Source organism: Oncorhynchus clarkii, chromosome 20 (assembly GCF_045791955.1).
Source record: "Oncorhynchus clarkii lewisi isolate Uvic-CL-2024 chromosome 20, UVic_Ocla_1.0, whole genome shotgun sequence".
NCBI classification, from domain to species: Eukaryota; Metazoa; Chordata; class Actinopteri; order Salmoniformes; family Salmonidae; genus Oncorhynchus; species Oncorhynchus clarkii.
The window spans coordinates 2,124,800-2,145,662 of NC_092166.1; the positions used below are offsets into that span (position 1 = coordinate 2,124,800).

At 40.8% G+C, this 20,863-nt stretch overlaps 1 protein-coding gene across 1 annotated transcript in view; it reads left to right on the top strand.

Moving 5' to 3' along the window:
- The first annotated feature begins 14,268 nt into the window (after positions 1–14,268).
- Positions 14,269–20,863, top strand: part of LOC139377208 (alpha-N-acetylgalactosaminide alpha-2,6-sialyltransferase 5-like) — a 76,410-nt gene continuing 69,815 nt past the window's right edge. Inside the window, exon 1 of the mRNA XM_071120208.1 lies at positions 14,269–14,415. Coding sequence (XP_070976309.1) covers positions 14,401–14,415 — 15 coding nt within the window. The 5' untranslated portion in view covers positions 14,269–14,400. The remainder of the gene's footprint in view (positions 14,416–20,863) is intronic.

Sequence of the window (20,863 nt, forward strand, 5' to 3'; positions counted from 1 at the left end):
AGGTGTGTGGTATAGAGGAGACAGACCCACTGGTTGTCCTCTAGGTTACAGAGAGCTGGTAGTCCCATCCACCACACTACCAGGTGTGTGGTATAGAGGAGATGGACCCACTGGTTGTCCTCTAGGTTATAGAGAGCTGGTAGTCCCATCCACCAAACTACCAGGTGTGACACAGGGAAGGGACTCAGGGGGTATGTTAATAGGGTAAAGAGCAGACGTAACCCACTCTATTAAATTAGTCAAAACAAGAATATTTTACATCTGGCTAGAAATTCAAAAGGAAATTATCTCAACAGAGAAAAATGTCCTCCTGTGTGCCACCTATATCATCCCACTAGAATCACCATACTTTAATGAAGACAGCTTCTCCATCCTGGAGGGGGAAATCAATCATTTCCAGGCCCAGGGACATGTACTAGTCTGTGGCGACCTAAATGCCAGAACTGGACAAGAACCTGACATCCTCAGCACACAGGGGGACAAACACCTGCCTGGAGGTGACAGCATTCCCTCCCCCATACTAGGCACAACTATGACAACATAACCAACAAAACAGGTCACAACTCCTGCAGCTCTGTCAGATAATGGGTCTGTACATAGTCAAAGGTAGGCTTCGAGGGGACACTCCTACGGTAGTTAGCTCAACTCTTGGCAGTAGTTCTGTAGACTACTTTATCACTGACCTCAACCTAGAGTGTCTCAGTGTTCACAGTCAGTCCACTGACACCCCTATCAGACCACAGCAAAATCACAGTCTACTTGAACAGAGCTATGCTCAGTCATGAGGCATCAAAGCCAAATGAACGGAATAATATTAAGAAATGCTATAGATGGAAGGAAAGTAGCCAAAAAATCTGCCAAAAAACAATTAAGAAACAAAAAATTCAAACCTTTCTAGACAATTTCCGGGACAAAATGTTTCATTGTAATAGTGAAGGTGTAAACGTAGCAGTAGAAAACCTACACAGTATATTTGACTTCTTGACAAAATTAAGCAGACAACCTAAGAAAATGAACAACAATGACAAATGGTTTGATGAAGAATTGAAGAACGCAGAAACCTAAGAAAGAAATTGAGAAACCTATACAGCCAAAAACACAGAGACCCAGAAAACCTGAGCCTACACCTTCACTATGGTGAATCACTAAAACAATACAGAAATACACTACGGAAAAAGAAGGAACAGCACGTCAGAAATCAACTCAATGTAATTGAAGAATCCATAGAATCTAACCACTTCTGAGAAAATTGGAAAACTCTAAACAAACAACAATAAGAAGAGTTATCTATCCAAAATGGAGATGTCACGGGCGTCCTCCTCTTCATCTGAAGAGGAGAGGCGAGAAGGATCGGAGGACCAAAATGCGGCGTGGTATGTGTTCATGATGAAATTTAATACAAAAACAATAAACAAATAATGACCGTGACGCTAAATGAAAACTGTGATGACACAAGCAATCAACATAGACAGTCACCCACAAACAAACAGTGAAACCCAGGCTACCTAAGTATGATTCTCAATCAGAGACAACTAATGACACCTGCCTCTGATTGAGAACCATACTAGGCCAAAACATAGAAATCCCCAAATCGTAGAAAAACAAACATAGACTGCCCACCCAACTCACGCCCTGACCATACAAACTACATACAAAACAAAGGAAATAGAGGTCAGAACGTGACAGGAGATGTGTAGATAACCACTTCTCCAATCGTTTTGGCCCTATAACAAAGAACAAACAGTAAAAACATCTACACATCACATAGAATCAACTATTAAAGACTACCAGAACCCACTGGATTGTATACAGTTGGGCAAAAATGTATTTAGTCAGCCACCAATTGTGCAAGTTCTCCCACTTAAAAATATGAGAGAGGCCTGTAATTTTCATCATAGGTACACTTCAAATATGACAGACAAAATTTGAAAAAAAATCCAGAAAATCACATTGTAGGATTTTTTATGAATTTATTTGCAAATTATGGTGGAAAATAAGTATTTGGTCAATAACAAAAGTTTCTCAATACTTTGTTGTATACCCTTTGTTGGCAATGACAGAGGTCAAACGTTTTCTGTAAGTCTTCACAAGGTTTTCATTAAAAATCCTACAAACCCATTTCAATAACTAAACAGACACGGAGCGTAATGGAAGCATTGATGAAACAGCTGGTGGGGGGTGAACATAGCCCAGCAGGCCATGCATCGGGAGATTCTGCGCCGGTATGGTTACACCCTGATTAGCAGGTCACAAAGAGTCCATGATTGGGCGTATGATGCCACAGTGCCTCGCCTGGTGGATTTGGAGGTCCTTTGGAGTTCCTTTGGAGTTCCTTTGGAGGTCCTTTGGAGTTCCTTTGGAGGTCCTTTGGAGTTCCTTTGGAGGTCCTTTGGAGTTCCTTTGGAGTTCCTTTGGAGGTCCTTTGGAGGTCCTTTGGAGTTCCTTTGGAGGTCCTTTGGAGTTCCTTTGGAGTTCCTTTGGAGTTCCTTTGGAGGTCCTTTGGAGTTCCTTTGGAGTTCCTTTGGAGGTCCTTTGGAGGTCCTTTGGAGGTCCTTTGGAGTTCCTTTGGAGTTCCTTTGGAGTTCCTTTGGAGGTCCTTTGGAGTTCCTTTGGAGGTCCTTTGGAGGGACACCACCTGGACCCCGGCCAAGGACGGAGGGACACCACCTGGACCCCGGCCAAGGACGGAGGGACACCACCTGGACCCCGGCCAAGGACGGAGGGACACCAAATCAAATCAAAGTTGATTTGTCACGTGCACCGAGTACAACAGGTGTAGTAGACCTTACAGTGAAATGCTTATTTACAGGCTCTAACCAACAGGTGTAGTAGACCTTACAGTGAAATGCTTATTTACAGGCTCTAACCAACAGGTGTAGTAGACCTTACAGTTAAATGCTTATTTACAGGCTCTAACCAACAGGCGTAGTAGACCTTACAGTGAAATGCTTATTTACAGGCTCTAACCAACAGGGGTAGTAGACCTCACAGTGAAATGCTTATTTACAGGCTCTAACCAACAGGTGTAGTAGACCTGACAGTGAAATGCTTATTTACAGGCTCTAACCAACAGGTGTAGTAGACCTTACAGTGAAATGCTTATTTACAGGCTCTAACCAACAGGTGTAGTAGACCTTACAGTGAAATGCTTATTTACAGGCTCTAACCAACAGGTGTAGTAGACCTTACAGTGAAATGCTTATTTAAAGGCTCTAACCAACAGGTGTAGTAGACCTTACAGTGAAATGCTTATTTACAGGCTCTAACCAACAGGTGTAGTAGACCTTACAGTGAAATGCTTATTTACAGGCTCTAACCAACAGGTGTAGTAGACCTTACAGTGAAATGCTTATTTACAGGCTCTAACCAACGGGTGTAGTAGACCTTACAGTGAAATGCTTATTTACAGGCTCTAACCAACAGGTGTAGTAGACCTTACAGTGAAATGCTTATTTACAGGCTCTAACCAACAGGTGTAGTAGACCTTACAGTGAAATGCTGAATACAACAGGTGTAGTAGACCTTTCAGTGAAATGCTGAATACAACAGGTGTAGTAGACCTTACAGTGAAATGCTGAATACAACAGGTGTAGTAGACCTTACAGTGAAATGCTTATTTACAGGCTCTAACCAACGGGTGTAGTAGACCTTACAGTGAAATGCTTATTTACAGGCTCTAACCAACAGGTGTAGTAGACCTTACAGTGAAATGCTTATTTACAGGCTCTAACCAACAGGTGTAGTAGACCTTACAGTGAAATGCTGAATACAACAGGTGTAGTAGACCTTACAGTGAAATGCTGAATACAACAGGTGTATTAGACCTTACAGTGAAATGCTGAATACAACAGGTGTAGTAGACCTTACAGTGAAATGCTGAATACAACAGGTGTAGTAGACCTCACAGGGAAATGCTGAATACAACAGGTGTAGTAGACCTTACAGTGAAATGCTGAATACAACAGGTGTAGTAGACCTGACAGTGAAATGCTGAATACAACAGGTATAGTAGACCTTACAGTGAAATGCTGAATACAACAGGTGTAGTAGACCTCACAGTGAAATGCTGAATACAACAGGTGTAGTAGACCTTACAGTGAAATGCTGAATACAACAGGTGTAGTTGACCTCACAGGGAAATGCTGAATACAACAGGTGTAGTAGACCTTACATTGAAATGCTGAATACAACAGGTGTAGTAGACCTCACAGTGAAATGCTGAATACAACAGGTATAGTAGACCTTACAGTGAAATGCTGAATACAACAGGTGTAGTAGACCTTACAGTGAAATGCTGAATACAACAGGTGTAGTAGACCTCACAGTGAAATGCTGAATACAACAGGTGTAGTAGACCTTACAGTGAAATGCTGAATACAACAGGTGTAGTAGACCTTACAGTGAAATGCTGAATACAACAGGTGTAGTAGACCTTACAGTGAAATGCTGAATACAACAGGTGTAGTAGACCTTACAGTGAAATGCTGAATACAACAGGTGTAGTAGACCTTACAGTGAAATGCTGAATACAACAGGTGTAGTAGACCTCACAGTGAAATGCTGAATACAACAGGTGTAGTAGACCTTACAGTGAAATGCTGAATACAACAGGTGTAGTAGACCTTACAGTGAAATGCTGAATACAACAGGTGTAGTAGACCTTACAGTGAAATGCTGAATACAACAGGTGTAGTAGACCTTACAGTGAAATGCTTATTTACAGGCTCTAACCAACAGGTGTAGTAGACCTTAAAGTGAAATGCTGAATACAACAGGTGTAGGAGACCTCACAGTGAAATGCTGAATACAACAGGTGTAGTAGACCTCACAGTGAAATGCTGAATACAACAGGTGTAGTAGACCTTACAGTGAAATGCTGAATACAACAGGTGTAGGTAGACCTTACAGTGAAATGCTGAATACAACAGGTGTAGTAGACCTTACAGTGAAATGCTGAATACAACAGGTGTAGTAGACCTTACAGTGAAATGCTGAATACAACAGGTGTAGTAGACCTTACAGTGAAATTATGAATACAACAGGTGTAGTAGACCTCACAGTGAAATGCTGAATTACAACAGGTGTAGTAGACCTTACAGTGAAATGCTGAATACAACAGGTGTAGTAGACCTTACAGTGAAATGCTGAATACAACAGGTGTAGTAGACCTCACAGTGAAATGCTGAATACAACAGGTGTAGTAGACCTCACAGTGAAATGCTGAATACAACAGGTGTAGGTAGACCTTACAGTGAAATGCTGAATACAACAGGTGTAGTAGACCTTACAGTGAAATGCTGAATACAACAGGTGTAGTAGACCTTACAGTGAAATGCTGAATACAACAGGTGTAGTAGACCTCACAGTGAAATACTGAATGCAACAGGTGTAGTAGACCTCACAGTGAAATGCTGAATACAACAGGTGTAGTAGACCTCACAGTGAAATGCTGAATACAACAGGTGTAGTAGACCTTACAGTGAAATGCTGAATACAACAGGTGTAGTAGACCTTACAGTGAAATGCTGAATACAACAGGTGTAGTAGACCTCACAGTGAAATGCTGAATACAACAGGTGTAGTAGACCTTACAGTGAAATGCTGAATACAACAGGTGTAGTAGACCTCACAGTGAAATACTGAATACAACAGGTGTAGTAGACCTCACAGTGAAATGCTGAATACAACAGGTGTAGTAGACCTCACAGTGAAATGCTGAATACAACAGGTGCAGTAGACCTTACAGTGAAATGCTGAATACAGCAGGTGTAGTAGACCTTACAGTGAAATGCTGAATACAACAGGTGTAGTAGACCTCACAGTGAAATACTGAATACAACAGGTGTAGTAGACCTCACAGTGAAATGCTGAATACAACAGGTGTAGTAGACCTCACAGTGAAATGCTGAATACAACAGGTGTAGTAGACCTTACAGTGAAATGCTGAATACAACAGGTGTAGTAGACCTCACAGTGAAATGCTGAATACAACAGGTGTAGTAGACCTTACAGTGAAATGCTGAATACAACAGGTGTAGTAGACCTCACAGTGAAATACTGAATACAACAGGTGTAGTAGACCTCACAGTGAAATGCTGAATACAACAGGTGTAGTAGACCTCACAGTGAAATGCTGAATACAACAGGTGTAGTAGACCTTACAGTGAAATGCTGAATACAACAGGTGTAGTAGACCTTACAGTGAAATGCTGAATACAACAGGTGTAGGAGACCTCACAGTGAAATGCTGAATACAACAGGTGTAGGAGACCTTACAGTGAAATGCTGAATACAACAGGTGTAGTAGACCTGACAGTGAAATGCTGAATACAACAGGTGTAGTAGACCTTACAGTGAAATGCTGAATACAACAGGTGTAGGAGACCTTACAGTGAAATGCTGAATACAACAGGTGTAGTAGACCTCACAGTGAAATGCTGAGTACAACAGGTGTAGGAGACCTTACAGTGAAATGCTGAATACAACAGGTGTAGTAGACCTTACAGTGAAATGCTGAATACAACAGGTGTAGTAGACCTTACAGTGAAATGCTGAATACAACAGGTGTAGTAGACCTTACAGTGAAATGCTGAATACAACATGTGTAGTAGACCTCACAGTGAAATGCTGAATACAACAGGTGTAGTAGACCTTACAGTGAAATGCTGAATACAACAGGTGTAGGTAGACCTTACAGTGAAATGCTGAATACAACAGGTGTAGTAGACCTTACAGTGAAATGCTGAATACAACAGGTGTAGTAGACCTCACAGTGAAATGCTGAATACAACAGGTGTAGTAGACCTTACAGTGAAATGCTGAATACAACAGGTGTAGTAGACCTCACAGTGAAATACTGAATACAACAGGTGTAGTAGACCTCACAGTGAAATGCTGAATACAACAGGTGTAGTAGACCTCACAGTGAAATGCTGAATACAACAGGTGTAGTAGACCTTACAGTGAAATGCTGAATACAACAGGTGTAGTAGACCTTACAGTGAAATGCTGAATACAACAGGTGTAGGAGACCTCACAGTGAAATGCTGAATACAACAGGTGTAGGAGACCTTACAGTGAAATGCTGAATACAACAGGTGTAGTAGACCTGACAGTGAAATGCTGAATACAACAGGTGTAGTAGACCTCACAGTGAAATGCTGAATACAACAGGTGTAGGAGACCTTACAGTGAAATGCTGAATACAACAGGTGTAGTAGACCTCACAGTGAAATGCTGAGTACAACAGGTGTAGGAGACCTTACAGTGAAATGCTGAATACAACAGGTGTAGTAGACCTTACAGTGAAATGCTGAATACAACAGGTGTAGTAGACCTTACAGTGAAATGCTGAATACAACAGGTGTAGTAGACCTTACAGTGAAATGCTGAATACAACAGGTGTAGTAGACCTCACAGTGAAATGCTGAATACAACAGGTGTAGTAGACCTTACAGTGAAATGCTGAATACAACAGGTGTAGGTAGACCTTACAGTGAAATGCTGAATACAACAGGTGTAGTAGACCTTACAGTGAAATGCTGAATACAACAGGTGTAGTAGACCTTACAGTGAAATGCTGAATACAACAGGTGTAGTAGACCTCACAGTGAAATGCTGAATTACAACAGGTGTAGTAGACCTTACAGTGAAATGCTGAATACAACAGGTGTAGTAGACCTTACAGTGAAATGCTGAATACAACAGGTGTAGTAGACCTCACAGTGAAATGCTGAATACAACAGGTGTAGTAGACCTCACAGTGAAATGCTGAATACAACAGGTGTAGGTAGACCTTACAGTGAAATGCTGAATACAACAGGTGTAGTAGACCTTACAGTGAAATGCTGAATACAACAGGTGTAGTAGACCTTACAGTGAAATGCTGAATACAACAGGTGTAGTAGACCTCACAGTGAAATACTGAATGCAACAGGTGTAGTAGACCTCAGAGTGAAATGCTGAATACAACAGGTGTAGTAGACCTTACAGTGAAATGCTGAATACAACAGGTGTAGTAGACCTCACAGTGAAATGCTGAATACAACAGGTGTAGTAGACCTTACAGTGAAATGCTGAATACAACAGGTGTAGTAGACCTCACAGTGAAATACTGAATACAACAGGTGTAGTAGACCTCACAGTGAAATGCTGAATACAACAGGTGTAGTAGACCTCACAGTGAAATGCTGAATACAACAGGTGTAGTAGACCTTACAGTGAAATGCTGAATACAACAGGTGTAGTAGACCTTACAGTGAAATGCTGAATACAACAGGTGTAGGAGACCTCACAGTGAAATGCTGAATACAACAGGTGTAGGAGACCTTACAGTGAAATGCTGAATACAACAGGTGTAGTAGACCTGACAGTGAAATGCTGAATACAACAGGTGTAGTAGACCTCACAGTGAAATGCTGAATACAACAGGTGTAGGAGACCTTACAGTGAAATGCTGAATACAACAGGTGTAGTAGACCTCACAGTGAAATGCTGAGTACAACAGGTGTAGGAGACCTTACAGTGAAATGCTGAATACAACAGGTGTAGTAGACCTTACAGTGAAATGCTGAATACAACAGGTGTAGTAGACCTTACAGTGAAATGCTGAATACAACAGGTGTAGTAGACCTTACAGTGAAATGCTGAATACAACAGGTGTAGTAGACCTCACAGTGAAATGCTGAATACAACAGGTGTAGTAGACCTTACAGTGAAATGCTGAATACAACAGGTGTAGGTAGACCTTACAGTGAAATGCTGAATACAACAGGTGTAGTAGACCTCACAGTGAAATACTGAATGCAACAGGTGTAGTAGACCTCAGAGTGAAATGCTGAATACAACAGGTGTAGTAGACCTCACATTGAAATGCTGAATACAACAGGTGTAGTAGACCTTACAGTGAAATGCTGAATACAACAGGTGTAGTAGACCTTACAGTGAAATGCTGAATACAACAGGTGTAGTAGACCTCACAGTGAAATGCTGAATACAACAGGTGTAGTAGACCTTACAGTGAAATGCTGAATACAACAGGTGTAGTAGACCTCACAGTGAAATACTGAATACAACAGGTGTAGTAGACCTCACAGTGAAATGCTGAATACAACAGGTGTAGTAGACCTCACAGTGAAATGCTGAATACAACAGGTGTAGTAGACCTTACAGTGAAATGCTGAATACAACAGGTGTAGTAGACCTTACAGTGAAATGCTGAATACAACAGGTGTAGTAGACCTCACAGTGAAATACTGAATACAACAGGTGTAGTAGACCTCACAGTGAAATGCTGAATACAACAGGTGTAGTAGACCTCACAGTGAAATGCTGAATACAACAGGTGTAGTAGACCTTACAGTGAAATGCTGAATACAACAGGTGTAGTAGACCTGACAGTGAAATGCTGAATACAACAGGTGTAGTAGACCTCACAGTGAAATGCTGAATACAACAGGTGTAGGAGACCTTACAGTGAAATGCTGAATACAACAGGTGTAGTAGACCTCACAGTGAAATGCTGAGTACAACAGGTGTAGGAGACCTTACAGTGAAATGCTGAATACAACAGGTGTAGTAGACCTTACAGTGAAATGCTGAATACAACAGGTGTAGTAGACCTTACACTGAAATGCTGAATACAACAGGTGTAGTAGACCTTACAGTGAAATGCTGAATACAACAGGTGTAGTAGACCTTTACAGTGAAATGCTGAATACAACAGGTGTAGTAGACCTTACAGTGAAATGCTGAATACAACAGGTGTAGACCTCAGTGAAATGCTTACTTACAGGCTCTAACCAACATTGCAAAAAAGGTATTAGGTGAACAATGGGTAAGTAAAGAAATAAGAACAACAGCCTTTTGGGGGCTCCCCCCCACCACCTTCCAGTGATTGATGGACTGGTTTCTCTGTCCCCATCGCGTGTACGCGGTTGTCTACCTCGATGATATTGTAATCCATGGGAGTGAGTGGGAGACCCATCTAAACCAGGTGAGCGTAATAGTGCAGGCCTTACGAGGTGTGGGGCTAACAGCTAACCCAAGGAAATGTCTGCGGGAGGCTGAGTACCTGGGGTACACGATCGGCAGGAGATGTGTAAAACCCCAGGTGAAGAAAGTGGAGACGATTTGGGACTGGCTTCGCCCCCTCACCAAGAATCAGGTACAAACCACTGGTGGTTCAGACCGATGCGTCCAAAACAGGGGTGGGTGTCGTCCTATCACAGCAACAAGAAGGTGAGGAACACCCAGTCATTAGCCGGAAGCTGTTGCCACGGGAACCAAGACATTCCACTGTGGAGAAAGAATGTCTTGCGATTAAGTGGGCACTGGAGATGCTGAAATATTAGTAATTGGGACGGTACTTCACCCTCGTGGCAGACCATGCACCCCTGGTTTGGATGTCACGGAACAAGGACAGTATCGTCCGGGTTACCTGCTGGTTCCCTTACAGCCCTTTGCTTTCTCTGTCGTCCACAGATCAGGTGTGGCCGATGGAAATGCAGATGTCTTCTCCAGGAGGGATACTCTAGGGAGCTGGACCGCCCCAGCTCTGAGGGTGGGGGTGGGGGGTGGGGGGAGTGGTGATTAACGGAAGATATCTTGCACCCCTGCTGGCTCCACCCCTTGATCCTTATATGGACTTCCTGCCCCCACGAGGCAAGCCAGTGGATCATTAAGTCGTTGAGTGCTTGGGGATAAAAGAGGAAGCGGGCTGCACAAAGAGGGAAAGGACCGAGAGGGAAACGCGTGTTATTGAGAGTGTGAGAAGCGGGAGAATTATCAGTATGATTACCTGTTGTGAACTGGTTGCTGGATCCCTTCCTACCATGTGCAAATATACCTAATACATTCTCCATTTGCATTCTAATTGTGCTCCCTGTAAGTGTTTGGTTGTTGAACTTGATGAAATGGAAACCCCACCCCCCTGAGCCTGCTACAATATATACAGTAAAACTATGATATATTATATCTATGGTAGTACCTGTCCCATATAGATATATACAGTAAAACTATGATTATATTCTATCTATGGTAGTACCTGTCCCATATAGATATATACAGTAAAACTATGATATGTTATATCTATTGTAGTACCTGTCCCATATAGATATATACAGTAAAACTATGATATGTTATATCTATTGTAGTACCTGTCCCATATAGATATATACAGTAAAACAGTGATATATTCTATCTATGGTAGTACCTGTCCCATATAGATATATACAGTAAAACTATGATATGTTATATCTATTGTAGTACCTGTCCCATATAGATATATACAGTAAAACAGTGATATATTCTATCTATGGTAGTACCTGTCTCATATAGATATATACAGTACAACTATGATATATTATATCTATTGTAGTACTTGTCTCATATAGATATATACAGTAAAACTATGATATGTTATATCTATTGTAAATTGCCTGTCCCATATGGATATATAGAGTAAAATTATGATATGTTATGTCTATGGTAGTACCTGTCTCATATAGATATATACAGTAAAAATATGATACATTATATATATTGTAGTACCTGTCTCATATGGATATATACAGTAAAACTATGATATGTTATATATATTGTAAATTGCCTGTCCCATATGGATATATACAGTAAAACTATGATATGTTATATCTATGGTAGTACCTGTCCCATATAGATATATACAGTAAAACTATGATATGTTATATCTATGGTAGTACCTGTCCCATATGGATATATACAGTAGAACTATGATATATTATATCTATTGTAGTACCTGTCCCATATGGATATATACAGTAAAACTATGATATGTTATATCTATGGTAGTACCTGTCCCATATAGATATATACAGTAAAACTATGATATGTTATATCTATGGTAGTACCTGTCCCATATAGATATATACAGTAAAACTATGATATGTTATATCTATGGTAGTACCTGTCCCATATAGATATATACAGTAAAACTATATATTATATCTATTGTAGTACCTGTCCCATATGGATATATACAGTAAAACTGATATATTGTATCTATTGTAATTCACCTGTCCCATATGGATATATACAGTAAAACTATGATATGTTATATATATTGTAAATTGCCTGTCCCATATGGATATATACAGTAAAACTATGATATGTTATATCTATGGTAGTACCTGTCCCATATAGATATATACAGTAAAACTATGATATGTTATATCTATGGTAGTACCTGTCCCATATGGATATATACAGTACAACTATGATATATTATATCTATTGTAGTACCTGTCCCATATGGATATATACAGTAAAACTATGATATGTTATATCTATGGTAGTACCTGTCCCATATAGATATATACAGTAAAACTATGATATGTTATATCTATGGTAGTACCTGTCCCATATAGATATATACAGTAAAACTATATATTATATCTATTGTAGTACCTGTCCCATATGGATATATACAGTAAAACTATATATTATATCTATTGTAGTACCTGTCCCATATGGATATATACAGTAAAACTGATATATTGTATCTATTGTAATTCACCTGTCCCATATAGATATATACAGTAAAACTATGATATGTTATATATATGGTAGTACCTGTCCCATATAGATATACACAGTAAAACTATATATTATATCTATTGTAGTACCTGTCCCATATGGATATATACAGTAAAACTGATATATTGTATCTATTGTAATTCACCTGTCCCATATAGATATATACAGTAAAACTATGATATGTTATATCTATGGTAGTACCTGTCCCATATAGATATATACAGTAAAACTATGATATGTTATATCTATGGTAGTACCTGTCCCATATAGATATATACAGTAAAACTATATATTATATCTATTGTAATTTACCTGTCCCATATAGATATATACAGTAAAACTATGATATGTTATATCTATGGTAGTACCTGTCCCATATAGATATATACAGTAAAACTATGATATGTTATATCTATGGTAGTACCTGTCCCATATAGATATATACAGTAAAACTATATATTATATATATTGTAATTCACCTGTCCCATATGGATATATAGAGTAAAACTATGATGTCAGCAACAGTGTTCAGATACTAACAGTTAGTAATTGGCATAAGATCATATGTGTATCAGGCTGTGAAACAGGTTAGCTGACCAGTCATAAGAGTCTGCGACACCAATTCATCCCCTTGGACAGCAGCAACCAGCGTGAACTTAAAGATCGGCCGTCAGTTCAGAGAGAGTACCGTACTCAGCGTGAACTGACAGAAAACGGACCCGAATTAAATTCAGAACCACAGACAGCCCAGTGGTTCAGAACCACAGACAGCCCAGTGGAGTGGTTCAGAACCACAGACAGCCCAGTGGTTCAGAACCACAGACAGCCCAGTGGTTCAGAACCACAGACAGCTCAGTGGTTGAGAACCACAGACAGCCCAGTGGCTCAGAACCACAGACAGCCCAGTGGAGTGGTTCAGAACCACAGACAGCCCAGTGGTTCAGAACCACAGACAGCCCAGTGGAGTGGTTCAGAACCACAGACAGCCCAGTGGTTCAGAACCACAGACAGCCCAGTGGAGTGGTTCAGAACCACAGACAGCCCAGTGGAGTGGTTCAGAACCACAGACAGCCCAGTGGAGTGGTTCAGAACCACAGACAGCCCAGTGGAGTGGTTCAGAACCACAGACAGCCCAGTGGTTCAGAACCACAGACAGCTCAGTGGTTGAGAACCACAGACAGCCCAGTGGTTCAGAACCACAGACAGCCCAGTGGTTCAGAACCACAGACAGCCCAGTGGAGTGGTTCAGAACCACAGACAGCCCAGTGGTTCAGAACCACAGACAGCTCAGTGGGGTGGTTCAGAACCACAGACAGCCCAGTGGTTCAGAACCACAGACAGCCCAGTGGTTAGCGCAGATCGGCCGCGGATTTAGCAGCAATATCGTGGACAGCACATTTTTGACGGATCAAAATAAACCGAAATATGTCTGTGTGGTTACTGTGGTTACGGTGGCTCTGCACTGTATTCCAGCATCCCTATTGATTAAAAATACATGTTGATGCTTGCTTTCTACTTCAGACGTGAACACAGTCAACTTTAAGACCACGCAGTACTCCCAACAGGCAACATCTGTCCCGTCAGCTATGAATCGCGGCACTTGGCTTTCAGTCCATTTCTATACAGGCAGAAGGTGATGTGACTGACACACACAGGATCTGCTAGAAACACAACACAACACAACACCATACCGATAATGACGGGGTGACGGTGGTGGAATGCGAGAAGATATTATTCCGCCGGTATATATTCAACTGATTTATACCATGAGGAAAAGTGGAGCTACACGTGCACACAGTGGGAAATAAGACGACAAGGTCTTGCAAAATGAAGACACCTATGGTAAGAGCTCGTATAACTATTATTGTCGTGGTGTGCCTATTCTTAGGCTAGAACTGCCTGTCTGCACAATTGAACAATTCGTCTCTACAGAAGGCATGTTCCTTCTAGCCGCCATGTAGTCAGTCTCCTGTAGTTTACTGTTCTGTGCCTGTAACCTAGTGTTCACTAGCTGTTCTCGGCTGAAAAGGAGATGACTGCAGGGCTTTGAACAATACCTAGTGAATTATTAAGAAATATGTTAACATGGAATTTACAGTCAGGTCACTCGTGGTACAAGTCGACGTCCGGAGCGGCAGGTAATCTAGTGGTTAGAGCGTTGGGTCAGTTACGGAAAGGTTGCTGGATCGAATCCCGAACTGCTAAGGTAAAACTATGTCGTTCTGCCCCTGATCAAGGCCGTTATCTCACTGTTCCCCGGTACGCCGTTATTGTATGAAGTAGTTCTTAGACTTGCCGAGTTAAATAAAATAAATCCATCGATGTCAGAGGACATCGGGAAATTGGCCACTAGAGTTTAGTTTCAAGTAGGTTTCCGTTTTGCAAAATGTATGGCGGATGTGTCTAATCGTATTACCATGGGTCAGTGGTTCCCAAACTTTTTATAGTCCCGTACCCCTTCAAACATTCAACCTCCAGCTGCGTACCCCCTCCAGCACCAGGGTCAGATCACTCTCAAATGTTGTTTTTTTGCCATCATTGTAAACCTGCCACACAAACACTGTACGATACATTTATTAAACATAAGAATGAGTGTGAGTTTTTGTCACAACCCGCCTCGTGCGAAGTGACAAAGAGCTGTTATAGGACCCGGGCACAAAACATATTAATAATCAATACTTTTGCTCTTTATTTAACCATCTTACATATAAAACCTTAATTTGTCATCGATAATTGTGAATAACTCACCACAGGTTAATGAGAAGGGTGTGCTTGAAAGGATGCACATAACTCTGCAATGTTGGGTTGGAGAGAGTCTCAGTCTGAAATCATTTTCCACACACGGTCTGTGCCTGTATTTAGTTTTCATGCTAGCGAGGGCCGAGAATCCACTCTCACATAGGTACGTGGTTGCAAAGGGCATCAGTGTCTTAAAAGCGCGACTTGCCAAGGCAGGATACTGAGCGCAGCCCTATCCAGAAATGTGGAAGTGGCTTCTGATTAAATTATTTTTTCACAAATCCGCTTGTTGCAATTTCAACGAGGCTGTCTTGTTCAGATATCGGTAAGTGGACTGGAGGCAGGGCATGAAAGGGATAACGAATCCAGTTGTTTGTGTCATTCCTGCGTAATTGCGCATGATCACATTTGACTTTGTCCGTAAGCTTGAGTTCCTTTGCACACACAAAAATCTTACAATGATGGAAAGACTTGTTGATGCAGACAGAGAAGAGCTCCAACTTCTTATAGCTTCTCATAGCTTAACCAACTGAATCATATCCTCAGTTGTGTCCCGCACATTGAATATAGTTGCGGAAAGCCCCTGTAATCCTAGATTCAGGTCATTCAGGCGAGAAAAACATCACCCAAATGTGTAGCCCCGTTGGAAAATATAAATGGACAGTTTGAAAATGCGTAGAATTATTTTTTTGTTGGAAAAAAACATTTATTTATGTATTACTTTATAAAATGTGAATCACATTTTTATTTGGCGTACGCATTGCACATACCCCTGGGGGTACACCCCAATTTGGGAATAGCTGCCATAGGTTATAGGTTAAAATCCAGAAACCAAACCGTAACCCTTACCTTAACCAATCAGAGTTAATACCTCGGATTTCATAGGTTGCAAGTTCAAATCCAGCAATGGAAAATAGTTTTCGAGATGTTTGTTTTGGAAACCTTAACCTTTACCTCAACCGTTCAACCATTCAGAATTCATGCCTAAACTTTAAAAATGTGATGTTTGAGAAACATGGATGAACGTCTAATTGTTACATGACACTATATTTCATTTCTTGTTTTAATTAAATGTCTTATTTTCTACATATTAATGTAATGCCTGTTTCAATTGTTCTCTAAGATGCAAAGAGCTGGTATACACTGAGTGTACAAAATATTAGGGAGACCTGCTCTTTCCATGACATAAACTGACCAGGTGTATCCAGGTGAAAGCTATGATCCCTTATTGATGTCATCTGTTAAATCCACTTCAATCAGTGTAGATGAAGAGAAGGAGACCAGTTAAAGAAGGATTTTTAAGCCTTGAGACAAACCAAATCAAATGTATTTATATAGCTCTTCTTACATCAGCTGATATCTCAAAGTGCTGTACAGAAACCCAGCCTAAAACCCCAAACAGCAAGCAATGCAGGTGTAGAAGCACGGTGGCTAGGAAAAACTCCCTAGAAAGGCCAAAACCTAGGAAGAAACCTAGAGAGGAACCAGGCTATGAGGGGTGGCCAGTCCTCTTCTGGCTGTGCCGGGTGGAGATTATAACAGAACATGGCCAAGATGTTCAAATGTTCATAGATGACCAGCATGGTCAAATAATAGTAATCACAGTGAACAGGTCAGGGTTCCATAGCCAGAGGCAGAACAGTTGAAACTGGAGCAGCAGCACGGCCAGGTGGACTGGGGACAGCAAGGAGTCATCATGCCAGGTAGTCCTGAGGCATGGTCCTAGGGCTCAGGTCCTCAGAGAGAGAGAAAGAAAGAAAGAGAGAATTAGAGAGAGCATACTTAAATTCACACAGGACACCGGATAAGACAGGAGAAATACTCCAGATATAACAGACTGACCCTAGCCCCCCCGACACATAAACTACTGCGGCATAAATACTGGAGGCTGAGACAGACACATAAGATATGGATCATCCAGAGTGTGAATGGGCAAAGACAAAATATGTAAGTGCTGTTGATCAGAGTATGGTGGTAGGTGCTGGTTTTAAGTGTGTCAAGAACTGCAACGCTGCTGGGTTTTCCAAACTCAACAGTTTCCCGTGTGTATCAAGAATGGTCCACCACCCAAAAAGACATCCAGGCAACTTGACAACATGGGCCAGCATCCCTGTGGAACGCTTTCTACACCTTCTACAAGGTCCATGCCCCAACATATTGAGGCTGTTCTGAGGACAACCGGATGCAACTCAATATTAGGAATGTGTTCCTAATGTTTTGTACACTCAGTGTACGTACCTGCTCTGTTGATGACGTTACATTATAAACACCACCGTATGGATACCTGCTATGCCTGTGAGATATGTGATGAGAATTATATTGTGCTTACTAGATAAATATAAAAGTGACAAGCCAGACATTCTGATTGGACCTTCAACCTTCATAAACAACATGTCATCTGCATTCAGACAGACATTCTGATTGGACCTTCAACCTTCATAATCAACATGTCATCTGCATTCAGACAGACATTCTGATTGGACCTTCAACCTTCATAAACAACATGTCATCTGCATTCAGACAGACATTCTGATTGGACCTTCAACCTTCATAATCAACATGTCATCTGCATTCAGACAGACATTCTGATTGGACCTTCAACCTTCATAAACAACATGTCATCTGCATTCAGACAGACATTCTGATTGGACCTTCAACCTTCATAAACAACATGTCATCTGCATTCAGACAGACATTCTGATTGGACCTTCAACCTTCATAAACAACATGTCATCTGCATACAGCAAACACTTGATCTCAGTGTTGTGTAGTGTGAGACCAGGCGCTGCAGAATCTTCTCCTGTTTTGGCCAATTCATTCATGTAGATGTTAAATAGTGTTGGACTTATTGGGCAGCCCTGTTTCACTCCACACCCCTGAGCAAAGAAGTTTGTTTGTTTGATGCTAATTTTTATTTGTATATATATATATATATATATATTTATATATATATATATATTTTTTTTTTTTAAAATGTATTTTATGAGTTGATTTAGCCTTTCTTATGGTTGACTTGTTGGTCAGTTAGAGTGTGGAGAGTATAAATGTGGTCTGTTGTGGTTGACTTGTTTGTCTGTCAGGTAGGCCAGTTGAGAACCAGTTCTCATTTACATTTAGCTCTGTCAGGAGGAATGGGACAAAATTCACCCAACGTATTGTGGGAAGCTTGTGAAAGCTTCCCCGAAACATGTGACCCAAGTTTAGCAATTTAAAGGCAATGCTACCAAATACTAATTGAGTGCATGTAAACTTCTGACCCACTGGGAATGTGATGAAATAAATAAAAGCTGAAATAAATCACTCTCTCTACGATTATTCTGACATTTCACATTCTTAAAATAAAGTGGAGATCCTACCTGACCTAAGACAGGAAATTTTTACTAGGATTAAATGTCAGGAATTGTGAAAAAACTGAGTTTAAATGTATTTGGCTGAGGTGTACTTCCGACTTCAACTGTAGGTCTGTAATAGTTTGTGTCTAGAGTGTCTCCCCCTTTGAAGAGGGGGATGACCGCGGCAGCTTTCCAATCTTTGGGAATCTCAGACGATACAAAAGAGAGGTTGAACAGACTGGTAATAGGGGTTGCAACAATTGCAGCGGATCATTTTAGAAAGAGAGGGTCCAGATTGTCTAGCCCAGCTGATTTGTAGTGGTTCATATTTTTCAGCTCTTTCAGAACATCAGTTATCTGGATTTGGGTGAAGGAGAAATGGGGGAGGATTGGGAAAGTTGCTGTGGGGGGGTGAATAGCTGTTGACCTGGGTAGGGGTAGCCAGGTAGCATGGTCAGCTGTAGGTCAGCTCAAGAAAAATACGTTTTGACATTTTATCAGTGGTGACAGTGTTTCCTAGCCTCAGTGCAGTGGGCAGCTGGGAGGAGGTGCTCTTGTTCTCCATGGACTTTACAGTGTCCCAGAACTTTTGGGAGTTTGTGCGGCAGGAAGCAAATTTCTATTTGAAAAAGCTAGCCTTTGCTTTCCTAACTGCCTGTGTATATTGGTTCCTAACTTCCCTGAAAATGTATGTTGATATAGGACTTGTTTTACTGTTTTTACTGTGGATATAGCTACTTTTGTATCAGTTTCAGACAGAATGTCAGTGAAATACAGTGAATTATAAGTGAAATAATCTGTCTGTAAACAATTGTTGGAAAAATGACTTGTGTCATGCACAAAGTAGATGTCCTAACCGACTTGCCAAAACTATAGTTTGTTAACAAGACATTTGTGGAGTGGTTGAAAAAACGAGTTTTAATCACTCCAACCTAAGTGTACGTAAACTTCTGACTTCACCTGTATGTGGATTTATAGACACACACATTGTTACGGGACTTTTACGACCCTATATAGTGTTTATGTTCAAGTTGTTCAAGGAATCTACATAGCTATAGTACATTAAATACAATCACATTCTATTCCATTATAAGATAAGAATAAGATTACACTAGGGAATCTCATTGTAGTTCTGTGGGGAACCTATTCCATCAATGATATGCCAAGATTAGCTTCATATTGACCTTTTATTCTATACAATATATATATATATTTTGGGGGTTAGTACAGAAAGAGAAATCTGAGTGGAAAAGGGTCTTTCTTTTCGTGTGTAGCAGCAGAGCCAGTATTTCTTGAGATTACTCTAGTCCCTGCGAGGACACAGTGTGTGTGTGTGTGTGTGTGTGTGTCTGTTGGCACACAGTGTGTGTGTGTGTCTGTTGGCACACAGTGTGTGTGTTTGTGTGTGTTTCTGCGGGGACAATACAACCACTCAGATGTTCCAATGGATACTTAGCAGACCGTAATCTGGGTAATCTGTCAACATGTCTGCTGTGTGTTTGACTGTCTATGTGATTGTGTGTGTGTTCCTCCGGTAGCTCTCTCTCCCTCACTCTCTCACTCTCTCTCTCCCTCCCTCTCAATTCAAGGGGCTTTATTGGCATGGGAAACATGTGTTAACATTGCCAGAACAAGTGAGGTAGATATTATACAAAAGTGAAATAAACAATTAAAATTAAGAGTAAACATTACACATACAGAAGTTTCAAAACAATAAAGACATTACAAATGTAATGTTATATATATATATATATATATATTATATATATATATATACAGTGTTGTAACAATGTACAAATGGTTAAAGTACACAAGGGAAAATAAATAAGCATAAATATGGGTTGTATTTACAATGGTGTTTGTTCTTCACTGGTTGCCCTTTTCTTGTGGCAACAGGTCACAAATCTTGCTGCTGTGATGCACACTGTGGAATTTCACCCAATAGATATGGGAGTTTATCAAAATTCGATTTGTTTTCGAATTCTTTGTGGATCTGTGTAATCTGAGGGAAATATGTGTCTCTAATATGGTCATACATTGGGCAGGAGGTTAGGAAGTGCATCTCAGTTTCCACCTCATTTTGTGGGCAGTGAGCACATAGCCTGTCTTCTCTTGAGAGCCATGTCTGCCTACGGTGGCCTTTCTCAATAGCAAGGCTATGTTCACTGAGTCTGTACATAGTCAAAGCTTTCCTTAAGTTTGGGTCAGTCACAGTGGTC